At 42.7% G+C, this 23,242-nt stretch overlaps 1 protein-coding gene across 4 annotated transcripts in view; it reads left to right on the top strand.

Moving 5' to 3' along the window:
• Window positions 1-23,242, top strand: part of FBRSL1 (fibrosin-like 1) — a 407,425-nt gene that overhangs the window by 213,667 nt on the left and 170,516 nt on the right. For all 4 annotated transcript variants that reach the window (XM_010581697.1, XM_010581696.1, XM_010581694.1 and 1 more), the window contains one exon: window positions 6,371-6,400. In XM_010581697.1, the coding sequence (XP_010579999.1) occupies window positions 6,371-6,400 (30 nt within the window). The remainder of the gene's footprint in view (window positions 1-6,370; window positions 6,401-23,242) is intronic.

The following is a 23,242-nucleotide window of genomic DNA, read 5'->3' as shown; positions in this document are numbered from 1 at the left end:
CGTAGGTATCTACGCTGTTCATATATTCTATGCAACTTTTTACATATATATATTCTACCCTGCCGGCTTGCATTGTAATATTATAGACTGTATATTTAATATTTTTGCCTCCTCTTCTCTCAGCCTTACACTGCCCCAGACAATTTTAATTGCAGGTACATGTCCCTACAGGCTGGGATCTGTTTTTTCACACGGCTCACTTAGATGTCTATCACCATGCTTAATCATAATATAAATAGCATCTGTAGGTATGTGTGTTTGTGTGCAAAGAAAAAACAAGCCTTTCTGTCAGCTGTCTGGGCAGGAACCTCTAACTTCTGTGCTGTATAGTGTCTGGCACAATGGGGCCCTAGGGCCTTCAGGCTGTGTAGTCACGATCTAGATCATAAACCTCTGGTTTGGGGTGGAATAGGAGATACTGCGTTTACGTGAATAAAAGGAGGTGACTTCTGTGCAATTCTCAAAAGCTTGGAGGATGTGGCCCCATTTCAGATAACAGAGTGTTTCTCTGCCCCAACTGATGACATAACACCCAAGTGTTGCCAATCTTGTTGCAGTCTTGCGAGACTTGGGTTGTTTTTGTTTTCATTTCTTGGAGGTCTTGTTCCTGGCATGAGGCACTTTATGTGAGTATCTGATTTCATGTTAATCAATGTAGTGCTTTTCTTATGTGAAGAACAACTGGGTGATCTGGAAGTTAAAACTTTGGGGGTAGGAAAAGAGTCAAAGGATGTTTTCATGGTTCTTAAACTCACCAGAAAACATCTAGAATCATAGCACAAACAATTTTAATATAGATTGCAAGGAGCCTGGTGCCAGTGGAGGTGTCCCGGAGCACAGAGCCTACACGTGTCTTCTGCGGATGCTGCTTTTTTGGAAAAATCTATGCATAGCTCATTCAAGGCCTGCTCCCCTTCTGCACTCAAAAAACCTGAACTTACATGGCTAAAACACTCTGCAGCTGTGCTAATTCCCTGAATGCTGTGGTAGAGCCAGCAATGACACTACTGAACACCTCTGAGCCTAGATCCACCAGAAAACCTTTGTAGTGGAGATCTAGCTTTGTTTGCAGTAACACAAACCTCTGCATATGCTGTTATGGGATCTGATTTATGCTTGTGTCATGTGAACCACAGCGGGTAATGTTCGTATTTCCTGTTTCAGTCTTAGCTTGTTTGGGATGAGAGAGGGATTCCAGGTTTATTTTCAGTTCAGTGCAGGCAGGTGTGCTGCTGGTGGCATCTACGTCTCCGTGGTAGGAGAAGGCCCTTCTCCAAATACGCCATTGACCGTGTTCTGCAGTAGCCACAAGTCCATCTTTCTTTCCCGATGAGATGATTTGTACAAGCAAGCGATGGAACGCATGGTAACTCAGTGCCTGGTGGGAAAGGCATGATGGAGGGGGGTCTTGAAATGTGAATTTCCGCCTCAGCCGTCAAAAAAGAAGCCACCACAGGGCCTGGTCTACACATATGGGAGCTCTGTCTCTGATTCCTCCAGCCTTTTGGGTGCAACAGGGGAACAGGTGGGACGGAGGAGGTGGTGGAGTTGCTTAGGTGGAGGTTAGGAAAGTGCCAGCTTTCTCCCTGTTTCACTCCCTACTTCACTCCCTACTTCCATTGGCAGCAGCCGCCAGGTTGGGCCCAGTCCTGGTGAACCCGCGGCCAGTTTGGCAGAGTCTTTTTGGCACTGGGTCTTCGCGGGTGGAGGGCCCACGTCGGCAAAACTTGTGTCCTCCTCTGTGGGGCAGAAGGGGGAAGGGGGGGGGGGGGCAAGGCCTTTTTATGGCGCAGAGCCGATTCTCGCTGAATTGTGTGTTGCTTCTGCTTAACTTTACCTCATGGGAGGCTTTTCCTGACTGGATTCTGTCACTGCAAGAAATTGTTTCCAAAAAGCGGCACAATTAGGGGTTGGCTTTGCAAACATTCTTGGTGGAATTGAGAGGCAATTGGCACAACCCAGTGAATAATCCTTTTAGGAGCCTTTATGAACCCGGCACAATGGCTGTTTACAGTTTCGCTTATAGACCAGGAGTGTTAACAGCCCTTTAGAAAAATCCAGGTAATTGAAGCTTTTGTCTTTCAATGAACCCCCGTAGCTGTCAACAGTTGCCATTCTCCACATTTTCTTTAACTTTTTTGTTTTGACAAGGGCTTTTGTCCCTCCGACAGCAGCTGCGTGGGAGGTGAGCGCAGGCCGGGTGGCGGAGGAGCCCGCGCGGCCTTGGCCCGCTTGGCCCTCGGAAGGGAGCGGCACCGGCCTCCTCCTCACCAGGCCAGAATAAGTTGTCTTTTAAGACACAGAAAATCCTCTGGGTCAAGCCAGAGTTTCTCCTATTGCTTCATTATTCATTTAAACATCCCGGCAATGCGACCCACCGGCCTCCGTCTCTCTGTCGACCCAGGGCTTTGCAGGGGCGGGCGGTGGAGGCGAGGAGGCTGGAGAAGAGTGGGTGCGCAGAGACCGAAGGCTGTTACCACAGAAACTGAACCAGCCCATTGCAATTGTGTTTTTTAACACACACACATGCACCCCGCAAAGGGAAGGGGCCAACAGCGGTTCTGTTTTTCACAGATCTGTCCGGGCGGGTTTGGTTTTGCTGTCATTGTTTTTTTCAGTGCCGTTGCGTGTTCAGCAGCCTGTGGGTTCCTGTTTCTCGACGCAAATGTGGGAGCCTGCTTCTTTACAATAAAAAGAAGAGAACCTAAGTGAATTCTGAAGCTTGGGGGTTTTTTCCACCAAAGCTGGCTGTATTTTCTTCAGGAGTCAGTGGGAGATTAACATGGGTTGGTAGCCATGAGTCTCAAGCTCTCCATTTTCCAGGATGCTGTATGTTAAGCAGAAATCCAAATTTTGTAAATAATGGTGTGTTAATTCTTCTCCCATGATCTCTCAGCATGTAGACTGCTTAGTAGCTTTGGGCCGGTTTGGGACTTCATTCTCATGTGGATTAAGATGTGGTATTTTGGTGTTTTAAAAGCCACACGGTAGGAATCGATACGGGGACAATTTGTGTGCATGAGTGGGTCCTACGTGGCTGGGAGAGGTGGGAGAGGACAGCTATTTCATAGGGCTAACAAGAAATTATGCAACTTGCTGTCAGGAATACGGTTTTTAAAGCACCCATCTTGCAGTCACAGCTGCACAGTGGGCTCTGTGTCCACAAAGAGCTGTGTTTATGTGTTGATCTGCATCCATGGCCCCGCTGACTTCTTCAATTGCAAGACTGATGCAGTCATGATTAAAGTAAGGAAGATGTACGCTAAAATGAAACAAAATTCTTTGCTGTCCTTTCCATTTTAAAAACAATTAATTATGGAGTATTTACAGATCCTGAAAGGGGAAAAATGTATCCTCAGAGAGCTGATGTTTGCTTCATTTGTATGTCTGTTTATAAAATTTAGCATGTGGATTTGATGGTTCGCTGGCTTTTTGCAACTTTCACTTGTCTGCATGAGACAAAGTTGCATATTGCTACAAAGCAAAATTAAGCATCTAAATAAAGCAGTTCTGCACCTTTCAGTAACGCAAACCATCTGTAATAGGTTTTTATACTCATTATAGGCATACAAGTTTTTGAGGTCAAATCTGTTTTCAACAAAAAAAAGCCTGTCCTCTTTTTTAAATATCATAATGCAGTAAGAAATAGGAAGACAAGTTTTGTTAGAAAAACAGGGAGCAAGACTAACATACTACGTTGTATTTGAATAATAATGGTTACTAAAGTTCTCCAGAACTGTTTACATCTGCTCCCAAATATTTTTAAGCTAAATTTATTAAGGTGTTTAGTACTGCAGTTTTATTAAACCAGAGCTCATAGGCAAAAGGTCTGAGTTTTAATAATCTTGAATGTTTTCTAGGCAATATATTTCTAAGTTTAATTTATTTGATTTTTTTATTACTTCAGTGTATCATTCTTTGACTCTGTAAGAATTAAAATTTGTGATGATGTTGCCTAAGCATACAATTTTAAGCAACACAGGGCTGAGTGTACTAACTAATTTTTACGCCATTTTTGTGATAGGTGTAATTCCATTGTAACATGCTTTTGTCTGAACTGTGCAGGCTGAACCATGTCATCAAAATATTCTGCCTCTAAAATATGACTGTGCAGGTTGAACGAGCACAATGATTAAAATGGTAACTTAGGATACTTTAGCGTGGACCAGATTTAAAGGGTAAAATAACATGGTCTTCATGACCCACTCAATTATGCTAGTAATTTGGGGGGGGAATGCACACTCCCTGTAGCATTCTGACTTGATTTGAGCCCCCCGGGTGGAGGTGAAAGACTTCCCTTGAGTCAGCCAGCATTTCTCAGGCGCATGTAAATAATAACAAGTGTACTGCTGTGACTGCATCTTCCCCCACCCCCCCACCTTGTTTTTGATGAATGTGTTGCTTTGTCACCGTGAATTAGCACTGTCTTGAGCAAGCACAAATGCAGCAAGTACTGGTGCAGCCTTTGCCCAGCAAACCTGTTTCAGCATGTCTCAGTGGTGGTGGACAATTAGTCCCATTCCAGGCCTAGAGCAGAGACTTCTAATTGTTCATGGTTATGTGGCATGGAAGAGTCAGCTGGTGATGATGATGATTTATCAGGACTGATTTTACTTTTGATCTGAATGTCTGGTTTGTGAAAAAACAGAAACTGTGTTTCCTATAATAATTTTCATAAAACCCAGTCACAGAATAAAAGTCCCCCAAAAAGGCTCAAATGGCTTACGGGAAGGTATTTGCTAAAGACATGGCTCTCTGATGTTCTTGCCTTCCATGCACAAAGTAATTGGCTAGGGCTTAGTGCAGTGTGCTGGCATTAACACTGGTTATTCCCACAGGACTTGCCCACCCACTGCTCCCCAAACCCTGCAGAGCAGTATCCTGCCTTCCTGTAATTTCTTCCATTTTTGCTTCAGGTTCTTTTTTTCCCAAAATGGTTACAGATACAATTAGATCTGTGTGCATCCTTCTAAACAGTTGGATTTCTCTGTGAAAAACCTGCTGTGGATCAGGTGGGGCAGCGTAAAACAGTTTCATTTTGAAAGAAAAAGAGTTCTGCTTAGTCAAGACTATAGAAAAACAGGTTCCGTAAACGAAGCATTTCCATTGCAGTTAAATGGAAATAAGGAGTCAGTTGGGAAGCTGAGCAGTCTTCACAGTAGAATCACTGTGGGAGACCCCTCCACTGTAGCATGGTTCTTCATATGCTCGGTGTGTTAAAGAGAATTTAAGAGTAAAAGGTTCCTCAAGTGTTTGGGGTCAATCATTTTATGTGCCAAACAGAAGAAGAGATTAAGTAGTCTTGCAAAAGCCTGCAGAAAACTAGGAATGAAACAGCTGAAATTTCTGCTTTGTAACTTCAGGATAAAAGGATGTGACAGGAAAGATCCCTGCTCCATGAGGAGCAGGAGCTGGACAAAATGACCAAACAGATCTATTCCTTCTTTTACATTCATGACACTGAAGCATGTGCATTCTCATGGACCATTTCCACATTTGTAGCTTGTCACTGCTGGCTTGCAGAGTCCCCTCTTGTTGAACCAGTGAACTCGATAGGGTGCCACCAGTTACGAAAACCCACCCGGACCATCCCCATCAGCGGCTGGCTGAAGGAGAGCGTTCCCTTTGTGCACAAAAGCTACAAAATGCACTGGCCACTTTCTGTCAGTATAGCAGACACCAAGAGATTTATTTTTGTTCCCCATCGTAAATCTTTCTCAGCTCCAGCCAACAAGATGTGCATGTCCTGAAATGTTCAGTGCTCAAGTTATCGTTCCATCATTTGTGCTGTGAAAATAGAGCATTTCATTTTCAGAGGCTGTAAGAGATTACACTCTAAAACTCTTTAAGTAAACACTTCCTCCTGGGATCGTGATCTCATTCAAACTAAAAAATGTACCAGAATTTATGATGTATTTTAATTACTATTCTTGGTACCACTCATTAAATTAGAAATTGATTGCCAGTTTCACAGTTTCCTTGTTAGATGACAAAGTGCTTATCAAGGTGAAGCAATGCAAAACTGTTACTATATATTCCACAGTTTGGGATGGTAAAAAGGCATGCTTTTTGTTGTGGTATTCGTGTTACAGTTGTTATTATAATGCATCACTGATTGTCTTTTTTGTTTAAAGTTAGCTTTCCCCCATCCAAGTAAGAGTATACCATATTTTTGTATAAGAAGGGAGAAATTGGCTTTGTCTGGTTTATGCTAGCAATCTAAAAGGCATTACTGCAAACATCAAAAGTGTGTTTCATTGAACTGAGAACATCATAAACAGCTATCCTAAAGATTTAAGAGGATGATGCAAAAGATCCCTATACATAAAGGTGTTTCTCAAAATCTTTTTTTTCTCTCTCTAATCCACAGTGTGACAGCGAGAGTGATATTGACGATAAGGTAAGACTGAATTTTCTTCTTTCATGTGCTTTACTACCTTGGAAATTCCCTCATAGTCAAAATAAGAATGAATTTGAAAATAATATTTTTCCTCCAGTCTTCATGTCAAATTTAAAAATACCTGTAATTGAATTAAAAAACATTGGATCAGGTGCTTTGTGATCTTCACTAGTTTTTGTTTACAGAAAAGAAACTCCCATTAACATAATAGTCCTTCTTGATTATTATGTGAGCATTCGGTGAGACCCAAGTCAAAGCGTTAGTGCTGTTTCAGAGGAAGTCTCCTCCGATAACTTGTCAGGAGCCCATATTTTATTTATAGTAACCTTTGAAGATGTCAATTTTGTAATCAGTTTAGAAGATGGGACAACTGGTACCTACCCTCAAAGGCAGTGTGGTAACTGTCAAAGAGTGTTTTGTCATGTTGCATGCATATTTATTACAGAGCAATGATTTTTCTGACCTTCTTTTGGGTACAGATGTTTGTTGTTGAAAGGTTGTAGTTGTGTGTTTTTGTAGGGGGATTTCTTGTTTCACCTTTGCAAGGAAAACAGAGAAGTCCCTCTATGTAGCAACAGTTGCACCATGCTTTTAAGCATCAGATGTATAAAAGACCTTAGTATCCCTTGCTGACTTCTCTTCTGGCAGATCGAACTTGGCAGTCTCAGGTTAGATCTTCATCAAACTTTTATTATATTTTGGCTGCCCAGTCTCTTGCATTCATTCATGAGAAGCTGTGGCACGGAGCTTTCTACTGGATCAGCATTACAAAAGTAAAGGCTGACTTCAGATAGCCCTGTCTCCTTGGCAGCACACTTGGCTGCAGCCATACATTGGAGGTTACCATGAGTTCAAGAGACTACACTAAAAGCTTCTTCTGGTTAAGTCTTTTTCTTTTTTTAAATATTGTTAGAGCTTGGGAAGCATTAAGGTTTCTTCAACTTCTTTTAAAAATCCCATCAGATACCAAATATCCCTGGAGTATGGCAAAAGCTGTGTTCTGAGATGAAGGCTTGAGTGAAGAGAAACATTTAAATCATATATGTTGAATGAAAGATACTGTATATATTTTATTTTATTTTATTTTATTTTATTTTATTTTATTTTATTTATGTGTATATATGTATAATGTCACTCCCTGAAACCACCACTACCCCCCGAGTTCTGTTTCTTACAAGGTTACACAGCAGCAGAGCTGATAGCAAGGGTGTTGAGGGTAAAAAATTATTCCCTAAGAGCTTAGATACCATGGGGTTAAAACATTTCTTAGACTGCCCAATCAAAGAAAGTAAAAGCAATCACTTAGAAAACTGTTTAAAGATCTGCCAGTCAAACCTCAGATGAAGTTGTAAGTGACATGTAGTTTTATTATACAGCTATGCTATTAATGATTATCTAAATTACACTGGTAGACCCAGCTAGCGGCATTACATCGGAGACTGACGTTTGTTAGATTAGGTTTGACTTCACCTTGTAGAGAAGAAATTGAAATCTGAACAACATTGATTAGCTTTCAGAATGTGGGATCTGAGGTTACCTTCAGAGGAAGCTGCATTGTGTTTGGCTGGTAACTTACTGTCCTTTACAGCAAATGAAAGGCTATTACAGTGTTCCTTACCATTAATATGGCATTTCTTTACATATCTGTAACTGTAATTTGACCTTCTAGGCTCACGTATTTCCTAGCTACTTTCTCCTTAAGGTGACTCCACCTTAATAACATTTCTTTTCTTCATAAGGAGAGCAGCACAAGATCATCATCTTTCTATCTCTTGCCTGATCTGTAGAGACATGAGACATGACATCGGTTCTATTAAATAGGTCTCTGGAATTAAGTAGGGTTGCTTTTCTTGTCAGCAAGGATGTGTGCACATGCATGTAAACTTACCGAGGCTGAAGTGAAGAGGCTTCAAACCTTTCATGGGGATAATGTAAACGCAACATTGCCTTCCAGTTGGGGAACACAAGGGCAGCCTGGCTCTGTTGATACCTGACATACTATACTCCCTGGGAAACACGTTCAGTATTTGTCTAAAACTTAGCCTGGCTGATGCAACAAGGAGTTATAAAAATATTGGCGTGAATGTCCTGAGGGATTACACTGAAGAGTGCTTTTTCCCCCTTCCATGTATTGGCAAAATGTATCTTCTAATAATGCTCTCTGGCTATTGCAGCCAGATGGAGTATTCAACGTACTGTCTAGGCCAGCATCAGGCTTCCCGAATTACATGACGGGTCAGCTTCATTTCACAGCACTACAGAACAATCCTGCTTTCCTGCTTGGTCAGCAAGAAGCAGCTTTCTCTAGGTACACCTACGCACGCTGGCACTAATGAAGGGCAGGGCAGGAATTACTAATGTACTTTTGATTTGCATCACACTTTTTGTTGGTCATAAACAGCGGATCACTGTCGTCTGTATATAACTCATGAGAAAAACAGAGGAAAAAAAGAAGTTCACGTACAAGTACAAACTGAGTCAGTGATAGAGCTAGAAGCAAAACTGAAATTTTCTACCTCCTACTTCTCTCTCTGTACCATGCTACTAATTATCCACTATTTATTTAGTTCATAGGTATATGGGCTATTGAGCTCTTAATGTTTTAAAACATAGACGTTAGAGTAAAATTAAGGCTTTACCCTCACTGCATTGAAAAATATAAACAGACTCCTGATGGTTTTGGTTTTTTCCTTGTGCAGTGTTGTGCAGGACTCCAGGGGAGAAAAGTAATTGAGCATAGTCAGTCATACGTATGGTATAGCAGAATCGAGGAGCCATTACTTTAGTGCAAGGTACAGTTTCACAGCATATTGTGAGAATGTTTCCAAACGGTGCGCTGCTGTTTTTAATAATCGGGGAAGAGGAGCTCAAGGCTGGGGACTTGTCCAACCCATCTACTTTCTGAGCACTGTCTCTGGCCAAGTATAGCCTTTCACTTCTGCATCACTGCTGAAATCTCAAAGGAAGTAAGTGGGATGATACTTTCTCACACCTATCATTCTGTCACCATGCGCTTCTCAAAGAACTGTTTGAGATACCCAAACTAATAAAGTGAGCTGTCCAGCCATTTAACCAAGCGAGAAACTTAGCAAATCATTTGTTCCCAGAGATGGAAAGCAATTCCTGTTTCTTTCACTGTATATTCGTTGAAGGACATCCATTTGGACTCTGCAACTGTTAGGAGAATTGCAGGGTAGTTTGTCGAAGCTGTGGAAATGATACTGTGCTTTTTGTGAGGGAGGAGGGAGAGAAAGGGAGTTAGTGTGATAATCGTATTACACTATCTCTGCACTGTGCAATAGCTGCGATGTGAGGCTCACGGTCCATAAACATTGTTACTGAAAATATATACTTCCTTTAATAGCAACAACAGCATTAACAGATAGCAATTACCCTTCATTTTCAGAAACTATAAAGTCTCCATTAATTCAAGATTTATGTAGTTACAGCATTTAGCACAGGAATAACACCACAGAGAATTGGTTTATACACATGTAATGAGAGAGCTTATGGCATACTTTAGTGAACATTAACATAATAGAGTAATATAAACCATCAACAGTTCCACTTATTGTCTCTTACCTGCTTTAGCGTCACTGTGAAAAGTGGCTAGCAGCTTGGTAATGTGCTCTGTTAAATGGTGTTCTGCAGAAAGCCAAAAGTCAACTTGTGTAAAACAAGGGAATGAGTAATCTCTGCTCATTACTCCAAAACGTTGCTCTCATTTTTTTAATAACAGTGTTCAAGATTGCATTAAAAAAAAAGCCTGTTTCTTTCTTTAAAAGTAATTCAGTGTTCATGTTCTTTCAGTCTTGGACTTCTGTCTCCTGTGTGTGAAATTGTGGGTTGTCAGCTTAATTACATGGCCCCGCAGCGTAAGCAAGCTCTCCAAATCAGGGGTTAGATATCAGGCATTCCTTGATTTAATGTGTGCTAAGTAAGATGTACAAAAAATGACACTGTATTTCTAAGCTGAATCAGTATTTACTGTGTATTTGTTCTGTAAATTGTTTTAGCTGTAGCAAGCAACCTTCGAGACAGGTAAAGCTGTATAAAAGATGGAAGCAAAAAGTTTTGAAGCCAGGTTTCTAAAACAGCGTTTTCACACTACTTTCTGTAACAGCACGGTGAGTTTATTAGGCCCTGCTTGCGGCGATATGAATTCAGCCTTGCCATGCTGTTGTTTGCTGTGCTAATTTCTGAGTCCCGGTAGGTGCCTGGAAGCGTGCAGCAGCACATGAGCAGGTGCGATTTAGCACTTGATACATGGGAGAAGAGCAACACGATAGTGCTATGATTACTTCACCACGGGCTGGGTTCCCATCCTGCTATGTGCTGTATAGATGCAGAACAGCTCATGGCTTAAGGGTGAGATTAGAGCGAAGCGACTCAGATAAATGGGGGGCCACTGTTAACAGCAGCACAGTTTCAGTATGTCAGCAGCCTTGTTGTTGTCCAGCTTTGGTTTCGTAGGTATTAAGGTAGAGGGGAAGGTTTTAGGAGGCATTTGAGAGGGAAAATCAGGTAGCTTTATGGCCATGAATGGGAAGTTATTCTCTGTAGCGAAAGGCACGGTGCTAAGTAGTAGGGAGGTGCTTATTTGAAAATTTAACAAAGGGGTGATCGAGTCAGACCAGTGAGAGATGAGAGTTTACATCAATACTGAGTGTCAGTGTTGGGAAGAAGAGGTAAGCTGTGAAAGAGTCAAAACATGAAGAGTGATAGTTTGCAGTTCAGGAAGTGGGAAGCTGTGTAGGGAGCAAAGCCACAGACTAGGAAAATGATCTTGTGGCAGTTTTTTCCTTCGTGCGAGGACACAGTTACATCCGCCATCACCAGAGGAAATGATGAAACGGTAAATGAAAGGTGAGGTAGTGAAAGCTTGACCAAGAATATAGTTGTGTGGATGAACAGAGGATGCTCATTATGTTATAGAGAAAAAGGATATACAGGACTTAAACATAGGTTGGATGTCAAGATGTAGGGAGTGGTGTGAGTCAAAGAGTGCGCTGAGAACTACGGGCTTGAATGAGAGGTGGAAGCAATAAGAGCGGGAGCAATGAGGAGAGGAAACTATGTGGAAGATCTGGGGAATGAAATTACCACCTCTGTTTCAGCTGTGTTGACCTTGAAAGGGTGTCTACAAGCCCACAGGAAAAATCATAGCTTAGGCAGCAGGAGAAAGGGATGTAATAATGAAGAGAGAACCAGGAGTTGCTCTAGTGGAAGTGGTCACTCTGTATATGTGTGTTTGCGTATGAGATTACCCAGAAATAAAACAAAGCCCCGTGACACCAGATGAAGAAGTTCAGGGAAGATGATCTTAAAAATGCTCAAAATTACAGCAGCAGTTACAGCGGCAGGAGCAAAGCGGACAGGAGCTGCTGAAGCCCAGGGAGGGAAGAGCTGTGTCAAGGTGCTGGCGGTCAGGGAAGGTGCGATCTAGGGAAGGGGATCGTGAAAGACTTTGGAAGTTGAGGTGCAGTTCAGTGGGGGAGGGGAAGCCAAACTGCGCAGCGTCTGTTCCCAAAGATCCCACATCGATCCAAATTTCTGTGTGTTTTGTTGCATCTTTACACTTCTGCTCTCATGGCGTCATTTGTCAATGCACCAGTACAACATCAGTGTGTTATCTTGTGGGGCTGGAATAAGCTTCAGTCCCTGGACCCCTCAGTGCCACTCATTTGAAGTCCACGGGCGCTATTATTGGTGGCACTATTGCTGGAGGCTTCTTTCATCCTGCTCTTCACATTTTATCTAGCAACAGAAAAAGTGGGTTCCATCTGATAAGGCTGTTACTTCTGTGAGGCTGTAAGTTTCATTCCCACTTCAGGTAATCTGTTACTTGCTATTTTTGAAGCGTACCCAGGCCAAGGTCCCCAGACTGGTTTTGTCCATCATTAGATTGTCCCTTTCTCTGAGAAATGAAGCTTGGTACTTCTCCAGCAGTCCTAATTCTTACTGGTTGCAGCAGAAGGGAGAGATCAAATATGGAATTGAACCAAGGGCTTTCACGTGGCAGTATTTGCACTTCTGTTAGCATCACACTTCAATCTATGACAGTTTTCAGCTGTGACTAATAACGAGAAGTCTCCATTTGCCAGTTACTTCCCAGCTGGGTTTTCAGGCAGTATTTAAGCGGTCCTTTTACTGTAGTGCGCTCTTGCTTATGGACAGCAATGCTGAATGCAGTTGTAGAAGCGTGTGCCTGGGCTGTGTTGCAGGCTTAGCAGTGTGCAGTAGTATAGCATATACACATGTGCATGCACATACGTAAACAGAATCAGTGTTTCTTCTAAGGCTTAATTCTTACAGACTGAAAACCCAGTGATGTGGAGTGAAAACCAGTGAGAAACCTGACTCCCATACAATAATGACTGGGTAAAGGTGGTTAGTTCTCTTAATGGAAGAAAGTCTCTGTTTGACAGACGAGCTGCCTGTTGTTATTAAAAACAGATCTGCTTTTTACACAATATGAAAATATTGAATTTAAAATAACCTTGTAGCCCTTGAAAGATTCGGGTGCTATAAACAGGCAAATGTAATGTTATTGCCAGTACAGGAAGACAAAAATTCACCACTCAGTGAATTTATTTTATTTCATCATTCTCCATGAACAGGTTTACCAGCAAAATAGCATCCTGCAAGCCCACTGCATACCCAATTCACTCAGTCGCTCTTTGGGAAATGCCAGATGGGGGAGAGTCTTGGCATGCCCTCAGCTTCCATCGTTCCACCCACCACGTGCACAGAGCAGACATAAGGTTCCCACTGAGAGTTGGGGCAATTGAGTTAGGCCCTGTAAGCACTTCCAGAGGGAAAGGAACCCTCCAAGTTGTCCTTCCCAACAAGAGGGTCTACAACTCTAGTAAAAAGTATTGGTAACAATGGCCTTTCTTGACCTTTGTATTTAAGTGAAGCAAGAATGCAACTAAAAAAATTAAATATACTCAAAGCTTCAGCACCAATGTTCTCCCCTCCTACTGAGATTTTGTGTTTCTCTTTTATCCAGACAAAAACTCAAATTTTGAGTACATTAGTCTGTATATAACAAGCTGAGTCATCACAATCTGTGGTGTCCATATTCATTCTTGAAAATGTAGAAAAAAAATTTTCAGAGCAAACAATGAGGAGAGCCTTCTAGTTTGCTGACAATAATCCACCATTAACTCACATAAAAGGACGGAAGAGATCTTATGGATAGCTCTTGGGCAAGACAGGATAATACCAGTTCTGTCGCTGGCAGTTGGCATGTCCCTAGCTCTCTGCTTTCTCTATTGTTTAACGTCTCCCTGTTCCAGTTCCCCATCCATGAGCATTATCTTATCTTACCAGGGACCTTGTAAAGAAACTTTTAAGATCTGAGGCAACAGGGAAGAGAGCAATCTTGTACAGCTGTCTGCCCGCATCAAGAAACACCATTATAACGTAGCCATAAATCCAAAGAGCTACCTGTGCAATGGCAGTAACTCCTTGGAAGGCGATCAGATAGAACATAATGTAGTAGGCAGGTGATAGGAAATGGCAATTGAGTTAGGCAATTCAGTTAATTAAATCAAATTATTTAATTAACCATAAAGATGCCAAGAAGATGAGAATTTTGGAGGATACATACTCCAATAGCTGCAATTGCAGGCCCTCATTTGGCTTGCAAAGTTTCTCATTACTGTATTCAAAAATTGTTTTACCAGGTTAAATAATACACAAGAGCATAGTATGCAGCACTGTGTGTCCTATGCAGGCGTAAAGAATACAACCCAAGGATGGGCCAAGAGTCAGTTTTGGGTTTTGTAGCTTTTCAACGGTTCTTGCTTCTGGGTCCAATTTGCAATAAAATCCAAACTCGGTTTCGCTACAGGAGTTTTCCAGATATGTAAGAGGCAGCAACAACATTTGGATCAGTAGTAAAGACTAGAAGTAATGTCTGCCTGACCTTGCTTGAAAATTCACCCTTACCTAAAGCATCATGATTAAAATGGGTATTCTTTTGCCTAGGTGAGTCTCCTAACACTTAGCAGCTGCTGTTTTCACTTAGCAGCTGCTTATCAACTGCTGCTTTTGTCTGCAAAATCAGTAAGGGGCTTGCCATGGCACCCTGAGTCAGGGGAGATGTTTGAGCTGGTGCTGCCCAGCCTTTGCTGTACACCCTCAGGGGCAGGAGTCCCTAAGAGCTAGAGTCCTGGCTTTCACAAACACAAACCAAAGTGAGGTACTTTTCAAACGGAGAAAACTCAAAGCGAGAGAGATTAAAATGTTTGTAAATAAGCCTCCCTCTGCTCCCAGCAGGGTCACCCCTTAGTTCTAGTGCTGGCTGCCGTACAGACACACCAGCTCCACGCAGTTCTTCACAGGCAGCAAGGAAAAGTCTTTGTCTTTCATTCACCTGTGAGCCGTCAGCTCCAGGTCTACCCAGGGGTGAGCCAGTCATTTTTTATGGTGTAGGCTGGCTTCCTCCGGCCTCTCCCACTCTCTCCTAATCCCTGCAGCACTGCGGAAGCCTGTGCCAGCGGAGCGAGCTCTGTTCCTCCCCTCGCTGCACCTGGGATGGGGAAATGAACCTTCCTCTGCTCTGCCCACCCTTGATGCAGTACACAGCAGACATCACCTGCAAACATGGTATTTTTCCCTCATCACGAAGCTCCAGCTAGAATATCACTCCTGATTCCATATTAGGGATTATTAATTTCGCTGTATGTACTGTAAAGATTGTGTAATTCCAGTTAGTATTTTATACTTTTGAACATTTCTTGATGTTCTTTAATACCAAGTTCTAACCAGCTGCATTTTTCTTGACAAGTAAGGTGTTCTTCTTAGCAAATGGCTCACATTTGATTTTGTAGTGCCTGAAAATTCAATCTGAAAGGTTCACTTGATTTCTTTCTTGACTTTTAAATAGTCTTCCATAGTTCCTGCGTTTCGATGGATTTCCTCTCATTTTGTGTGATATCTGTATGATTATCTGAGGAATGTGATTTTACATTTTAGTCAAAACCTGTGCATAAGTTCAAAACAGAGCAGTGGTTTGAATGAAGCTTTTATGAGTTCTTGTCTGCATAAGACAATGTTATGAGTCCTGGCAGGATGAGCGCAGGTTAAAGCAAAGGTAAGCTCTGTGGTTTGGGCTCTGTGGTGAACGCTGTTGCACAGCTTCTCTCCACACCGTGTCCAGAGCATCAGAAGCATCAGCAGTTCTGCTTGATCGTATCCACTGATGCCAAGTCTTCCACTCTGCAATGGGTCACACTGAAATATCTCAAATACACACACAAAAGGCTTGATTTCCAAAGCATACAGACCAACTTGTGGCCTCTGTTTCCTTGGCCTTTCCCACACCTGTGTCAAAATTAGTTGGAGATCTTTGCCTAAATCTTTGGCAGCAGCTGACTTAATTTGTGGTTTACTACTCCTGACAGTTTATTGGGGAAGCAAAGCGCGCCTTCATCTCCAATAATAAACAGCCCACCCGCCGACACTTTGACAGACTTAATGGTTTTTTATACAAAAATGGACAGACTTAATGTTTCGACTGTAGCGATCATCTGTCCTGATCTCCTTAATGAAATTAGATTAAGTGCACCTGGGAAAATGCTGAGACGGCACATTGCCTTCATCACCTTCCTTAATTTAAAACCAATTTGCGGGGAAAATATCCTCTGAAGCTGAGGGAGGCAGAGAGAAGGGGGAGGGAAGGGGATTTTAAAATCTATCTGGATAGCTACTGGCAGTTTTAATTCCTTTCCCTGCTGGCAATGTGAAATATTAACAGTCTTAAGAACTGAGAGTTTAAAGACTTACTAACCTTTTTGCCTTTTTTAGGGGGAAAAGAAACAAAACAAAATCTTTACCATCAAGATCACGTATAGGGACAAAATCTGGTACATGCTGGGGCTCGGAGGTGGGGCTGGGCAGGGAAGAGAGATCTGGCTGAAATATGAAAGTTTCTTCTTCCAAGAGCTAGACCGTGTTTTCCTAAAATGCATTGTAACCGCTAGATGTTGGTGATGCTTACTGTCTGCTGTTACCTTGATAATGATTTAGTTGTGCAGAAAAATAGTAATTTGCCCACATAGCTGTGGGCTGTGAAATCAGCTGCAATATGTACAATATTATGTGACCTGAAAATGATTACAAATGTTCCTTGGGCTCATTCTGAAGAGAGCAAGAAACATGTCTTTTTAATTAAAAATAAAATGTTGCAAAGAATAACCATAACCTTTTTTTCCATGAAGGATGATTCCTGTTCTCTCACTCTTAACTCCGCTGATTGAAAACACGCTAACAGTTAGCTCAAGGTCTTCTACCGGTGAGGTGGTTGGAGAGCAGAGTAGTCTGTGATAAGCTGGAAAGCCTCTTTATAGCAGAGTTTTAAATGTTTACAGCCTTTGTCATTTGGACTGTTACAGTCCCGCTCAACAGTGCAGTTGAATTATCCATCTCCTGTCTCAGATTTCAGTGTTGCTGGAACAGTAGTATTCGTACTAGAGATGGGTGGTTTCTGCTGCTTGGAGATGCTTTTCTTCATTTGCTTAGAGTCAGCTTTGTTCTTCATGAAAGCTTTCATAGCCCAGGTTCTGCAGAGATGTCCACCTTCTGTCTGGCTACTGTCAGGAACACCCTGAACCCACACGAAGAAGGAAAGTCCCATGTAACTCAGTGCTCTAGAAATGTCTTGCAGCAGGCTTGGGGTTTGTTCTGGTAATCAGTGCACAATCACTCATATTCCTTCAGCTACTAGTGATCACCACTCAGAACCTCAGTCATGGTAACCGTTGAAGAAAATGTCATTCAGAATAACTGTGTTGAAAGTCCCAGTTAAATTATATTTATTAGTGAAGATGGGGCCCAATTTTCAAAAGTACTCCTCACCCTAATCAAAGTTAGCAGTATCTGTGGACGCTCAGTGCATCCCAAAATCTGTTCAGCCATCTTCATCCACTTGACTGGTCCTATCACTGGGACTCCTTATGTAAGTGGGAGTTTGCCTGAATAGCCCAATTGCTGTCAATGAATAATTTAAATGATTTAAGCCTCAGACATGCTGCTTAATAACGAGAGAAATCAGCCCCATATGTCCTTGTCCATAAATACTAGAAGATGGGGATAAGTCACTTTTAAATGGGATTCATTTATTTTTAAATGGAATCGTGATAAGTGTTTTAAAGGTAATCAAGCATGTGTAGCTATCCTGAATATTATAAATATAAAAGAACATTAGCCTAAAATTGAAAGGGATCCCATTCATATATAAACTGAGTTAAGGGTATCACGCGAGGATAAAAGTGCAGAGTAACCTTTGATAACCGACAAAGATTTTAAAGTGTCTGTCCTTTTTATTAATTGCCACAAAGGTGGCTGAAGTGACCAATGTGTTATAGATGTCACTATATATTATGGACACTCAGATCCTGGTTACTGAGTGACTGCAGTCACTTTTCCCTTCTCTAAATATTTAGTTAACCTCACCCTACCCACAGAAGGTGAAGTTGGAGAAAGTTTAATTTCTTGTATCGTGGTTATTGAGCTTGTCCCCCTAAAAAGACATTATATATCCCACCAAAAAGGTCTCCTTCCCATCCTTGTATTTGTAGTCCTCCCTTTTTGTGAAATGTGGGTTTCTTGTCCTGCTTTTCAAGGTCCTGCACCATGCTACCTTTTCCTATCTCTCTTTTTTTGTCTGACGGCACCACTTGCACCTCCTCTGCTTTGCCTGTGCTCCTGGCCTCTGGGCTATAAGCTGGCAATCTCTCATTGGTGGTTTTCTCCATGAGATAGGCTGCTTACAAGGTCTAATCTGTGGTTCTTCCTCACAAAGACTACCAAATGTTATACATAGGATGGGGTGCATTTAGTGGTACTTTATACTTACTGCAAAGGTTACATTTTAGGATCCATAAGACAAGAGAGTGTATCCTGCCATGGAGGAGATGACCTAGCATTTCATGGTCACTCCTGGAGTACAAACAACACACAGAAATTATTTGTGAGCATGTTTTATCCAAAATCTGTTAGGAAATTGAATAAACTTCATTATTAGCATTTTCCGCTGAAGAAACTGAGGCTCCAAGAAAGCACGACTTACTGCGGTCCTGCAGTGAATCAATCAGAAGTGTTGTGGGACACAAGTTCCTGGTCTTCTCGTTCAGCTCTGAGAGCTACCCCCTCTCCATGCGAGTCTGGATGGCAGACTGTGCTGTCTCAGCCAAAACTAACCCTTGGTTGTTTGCCTTCTACACTCTAATTGTCTCTGCTGGTTATAGACGATGCCTGAAAAAACAATTACCTTTAGCTGAACTGGAATATATTTTGGTTTTGCTTTGTTTACATATTACATTGAAAGTCTTATTCTTTCTGAGGCATTAGAGCCTGTTTTCATAACTTCATCAGAGAAGTGTCTTTTAAGGTGGTGGAGCATCAAGGTGTTTTTTGGATGGCTTTTTCCTTTGAACTCTTAACACACAGAAATCTTTTGTGCAACTGCAACAAATTAAAAGGTGGCTCTGGAGAGGGAGAGCAAAGTTGGAAGAAGTGACAGCTTCTTGTTGTGTATGTCTGCATTTTGACTAAACAACCATAGAATCATAGGATCATTTGGGTTGGAAAAGACCTTTAACATCGCCAAGTCCAACCATTAACCTAGCACTGCCAAGTCCACCACTAAACCATGTCCCTAAGCACCACATCTACATGTCTTTTAAATACCTCCAGGAATGGTGACTCAAACATTTCTCTGGGCAGCCTGTTCCAATGCTTGACAACCCTTTCAGTGAAGAAATTTTTCCTAATATCCAATATAAACCTTGCCTGGCACAACTTGAGGCCATTTCCTCTTGTCCTATCACTTGTTACTTGGGAGAAGAGACCAACACCCACCTCATGACAACCTCCTTTCAGGTAGGTGTGGAGAGCAATAAGGTGTCCCCTCAGCCTCCTTTTCTCCAGGCTAAACAGTTCTCTCAGCTGCTCCTCATAAGCCTTGTTCTCTAGACCCTTCACCATCTTCGTTGCCCTTCTCTGGACACGCTCCAGCACCTCAATGTCTTTCTTGCAGTGAGGGGCCCAAAACTGAACAGAGTATTCGAGGTGCGGCCTCACGAGTGCCGAGTAGAGGGGGACGATCACTTCCCTAGTCCTGCTGGCCACACTATGTCTGATACAAGCCAGGATGCTGTCGGCCTTCCTGGCCACCTGGGCACACTGCTGGCTCATATTCAGCCAGCTGTTGACCAACACCCCCAGGTCCTTTTCCACCAGGCACCTTTCCAGCCACTCTTCCCCAAGCCTGTAGCATTGCATGGGGGTGTTGTGACCTGGCACTTAGCCTTGTTGAACCTCATACAACTGGCCTCAGCCCATCGATCCAGCCTGTCCAGATCCCTCTGTAGAGTCTTCTTACCCTCAAGCAGATCAATGCTCCCACCCAACTTGATGTCATCTGCAAACTTACTGAGGGCACACTCGATCCCCTCGTTCAGATCATTGATAAAGATACTAAACTAGTCCCAATACTGAGCCCTGGGGAATAACACTTGTGACAGGCCACCAACTGGATTTATCTCCATTCACCACAACTCTTTGGGCCTGTCCATCCAGCCAGTTTTTTACCCAGCAAAGAGTACACCCATCCAAGCCATGAGCAGCCAGTTTCTCCAGGAGAACACTATGGGAAACAGTGTCAAAGGCTTTACTAAAGTCCAGGTAGACAACATCCACAGCCTTTCACTCATCCGCTAAGCAGGTCACCTTGTCATAAAAGGAGATCAGGTTAGTCAAGCAGGACCTACCTTTCATAAACCCATGCTGACTGGGCCTAATCACCTGGTTGTCCTGTATTTGCTGCGTGATGGCACTCAAGATGATCTGCTCCATAACCTTCCCCAGCACTGACTTCAGGCTAACAGCCCTGTAGTTCCCCAGATCTTCCTTCTGGCCCTTCTTTTAGATGGGTGTCACATTTGCTAACTTCCAGTCAACTGGGACCTCCCTGGTTAGCCAGGACTGCTGATAAATGATTGAAAGTAGCTTGGTGAGCACTTCCACCGGCTCCCTTAGTACCCTTGTTCTTAGTTATCCTCAGCCTTTTGAAGTATTTGCACCTCAGGCTTTGTTTCTGCTTCATACATCATCGCCAACAGCCATCAACAGCTCAACCATTCAGAAATTGGCTCATGGCAGGACAATAGGTGATGATGTACAGTATAAATCAGATGGAAGGGTGAGTTGCCTTAAACAGATGAGTAAAAAGTTGTTTTCAGTTAAAAATCAAAATAAATCTAACATTTAGAGGGAAGGAAATGGGAAATAGGCGGCATATGAGAGGAGGATAGCAGTTGCTCTTCACAGTGCCTGTCCACAGAGCAGGATGCAAGCTCATGCTCGTCCCAGCACGGATAATAGCAGCAGGGACCTGCACCAGTGGAGGTTGAAGGAGAAGACTTAGTGCATCTCAGCCCACGTGCCATGGGGGGGGCTACCGCTGGTAGTTGTACAGGCTGCCCTGTGCCCACCGCAGCCCACCACCTCATGGAGGTCAGCCCCAGTCGTGCACTGGGATGAGAAAGAGCGAGCACTTTCAGCATCCCCCCTCCAAGCCACCTGCTCCCTCGAGGAGTGGGTTACGTGGTGCTTGCAGCAGTGGAGGAACAGGCATGCAGGCTGCTGTTGGGGAGCAGTTGAATTTACTTTGTGGCGGCGTGTTCATTTCATACATGCGTGTGGGAATGGCAACATAGGTAGGCTACAGCTAGCTAGATTTATGGGGGTGGGTTTTGCACCAAATAAATTACTTTTAGGAGACAAATCCCAGTGATCAGACGTTCTGCTACCAGCTGTGGACAGCTGTTCACCATTGGCCCCACGAAAGAAAAAGTGGCACAGGGAGTAGGAAACTGCTCTGGGTGAGAAAAAGGCTGATGCCACTTCCACCAAGGTGCTTGTAGTGTTCCCTGGCCATATTGAGACATGGGGAAGGCAAGAAGCATGCCTGCCAGCTAGATTAGTAGTTATTTTTAGTAGCACTGTAAAGTCAATTAGAATGAAAGCAGATCTGTATTAAAAGTTAATTCATATTAAGAATAGCACTGCACTAGCTACCACTTTGATGTGGAAGCAGGTGCAAGTCCATCTGCGCTGCTTGCTTTTAATGTGGTCCAGTGCAAAAACCGATGTTTTTAAGCCATCTTTGTAGCTTCAAAATTTATTGTATCCCATCTTCTTAGCAAGTCTGTAACATCACTGGTGTTGAACTGATTTGTCAGTGCTGCCAGTTTGCATTGCTGTAGATGTAAAGGAGGCAGAAGTAAGTACACTTCTTGCCTGGGCAGTCTTACAGTTTCCAGCTACAATGCTTGGCTGTTCAGCTGGTGAATATATTCTGTATAAAAGCTGTGCTTGAAAACATTTCAAACAGGACTGTAAGCCCCAGTGTTCACTAGACCCATTCTGGATGTTAATTTCAAACTTTCCTCTTCCCTCCCTGCCCTATCTCCTTTTTGCCTTCCCTCTGCCCTGTGGTTGCCTTTCAAATCAATACTGCTCGATGTAGATAAACAACACAAAATGGATTGAATGGAGGTGCAAAAGGTGATGGTACTTACCTCTCGATGCAGCACTCTTCTTCCCTCTATTCAGCAGAGTGACTAAGTAATGCTAAGTCTAATTGTGTACCTAAGTCTCATCTGCATCAGTTTGAATAAATGCTGAAGTGCTGTGGGACAGTGGTTTAAATGTGCCCCAGTGCCCTGCTAAAACGAGACCTTGGCTTTCACTCGTTCCCAAACATACAAAGCCTGCTGGCGTTAGGAGCGTGTTTGGAGTCTGGGGTGTAGCGGCACAAGCAACCATTTCTTGTGGCTGATTGCTGAAACTCGCTGTTCTGTGACCTTCAGTTGTGGCTGTGTCTCAGGCTTGTACCTTAGGCAAAATTCCCATTCATCGTGCCACTGTAAAGAGCAAACATTTGGGGGGCAAAATAACTGCGGCAAGAGCTGGATAATGTAGTTCAAGTCCGTGGCCTAATTCCTCTGATGATGTTGTTTAAAACATTATTTTCTCATTACCCTTTGTGAGCTGAGCTTCAGAGCTCTCCATTAAAAATAACAGCAGTGACTTGAATTAATTGGTTAGAAAACATTTCTTCTCTCAGCCATGTTCCACAACAAAACCTGGGGAAGCCAAGAAAAATGCTGGCCCAAATTTGGAAGAAGTTTTGTTTAGAGGCCTGAAGCCTACACGTTGCTCTGCAGACACACACACACACGCATACATGGGTCTGTTGTAACTGCCTTGGTTTTACAGGAAAAGAAGCCAGGCAGGCTGCAGGGCTCAGAAACAGTTGCTCGCCAGATTCTGATTTATTTGACAGCCTCCGTAATAAAGTAACTATTTGTCTAACTCTTCCTGATTAGTCTGAAGAGGTCTGCCAATCTGAAGAGGATTGACTAGTCAGGAAACCACTGGTATTTTGGCTTTTTTTTTTTCCTTAAGGGTTGTGATATTATTTGGAATAATTTCTCCTTTATTAAGTTTGGCATTTCAAAATAATTCACTGCTGCAATGCGAACATTTTCCACATCAACAATAAGTCTATTACAGAGAAATTTAGAAAAACAAAATGACTTCATATTGCTTGCAGATGTATTCTGTAAAAATAATTGTTTTTCACTAGATTTTAATGTTTCTAGGCCTTTGTAAACATAATGCCTAAATACTTTTATTCAATAAACAAGACCCATTCAGTAATTGCTTGCACATTTGAAGTCCAGTAAATAAGGAGCAGATTTCGACCAAAATCTGTGTATTATTTAAGCTGCTTAGGTCACAGCCCTAGGGCAGAAAAGAACTGGT

The sequence above is a fragment of the Haliaeetus leucocephalus genome, unplaced genomic scaffold (genome assembly GCF_000737465.1).
Source record: "Haliaeetus leucocephalus isolate CR32 unplaced genomic scaffold, Haliaeetus_leucocephalus-4.0 Scaffold802, whole genome shotgun sequence".
Taxonomy (NCBI): Eukaryota; Metazoa; Chordata; class Aves; order Accipitriformes; family Accipitridae; genus Haliaeetus; species Haliaeetus leucocephalus.
The sequence above is the reverse complement of the archived record's forward strand: the minus strand, read 5'-3'. Positions and strand labels throughout refer to the sequence as shown.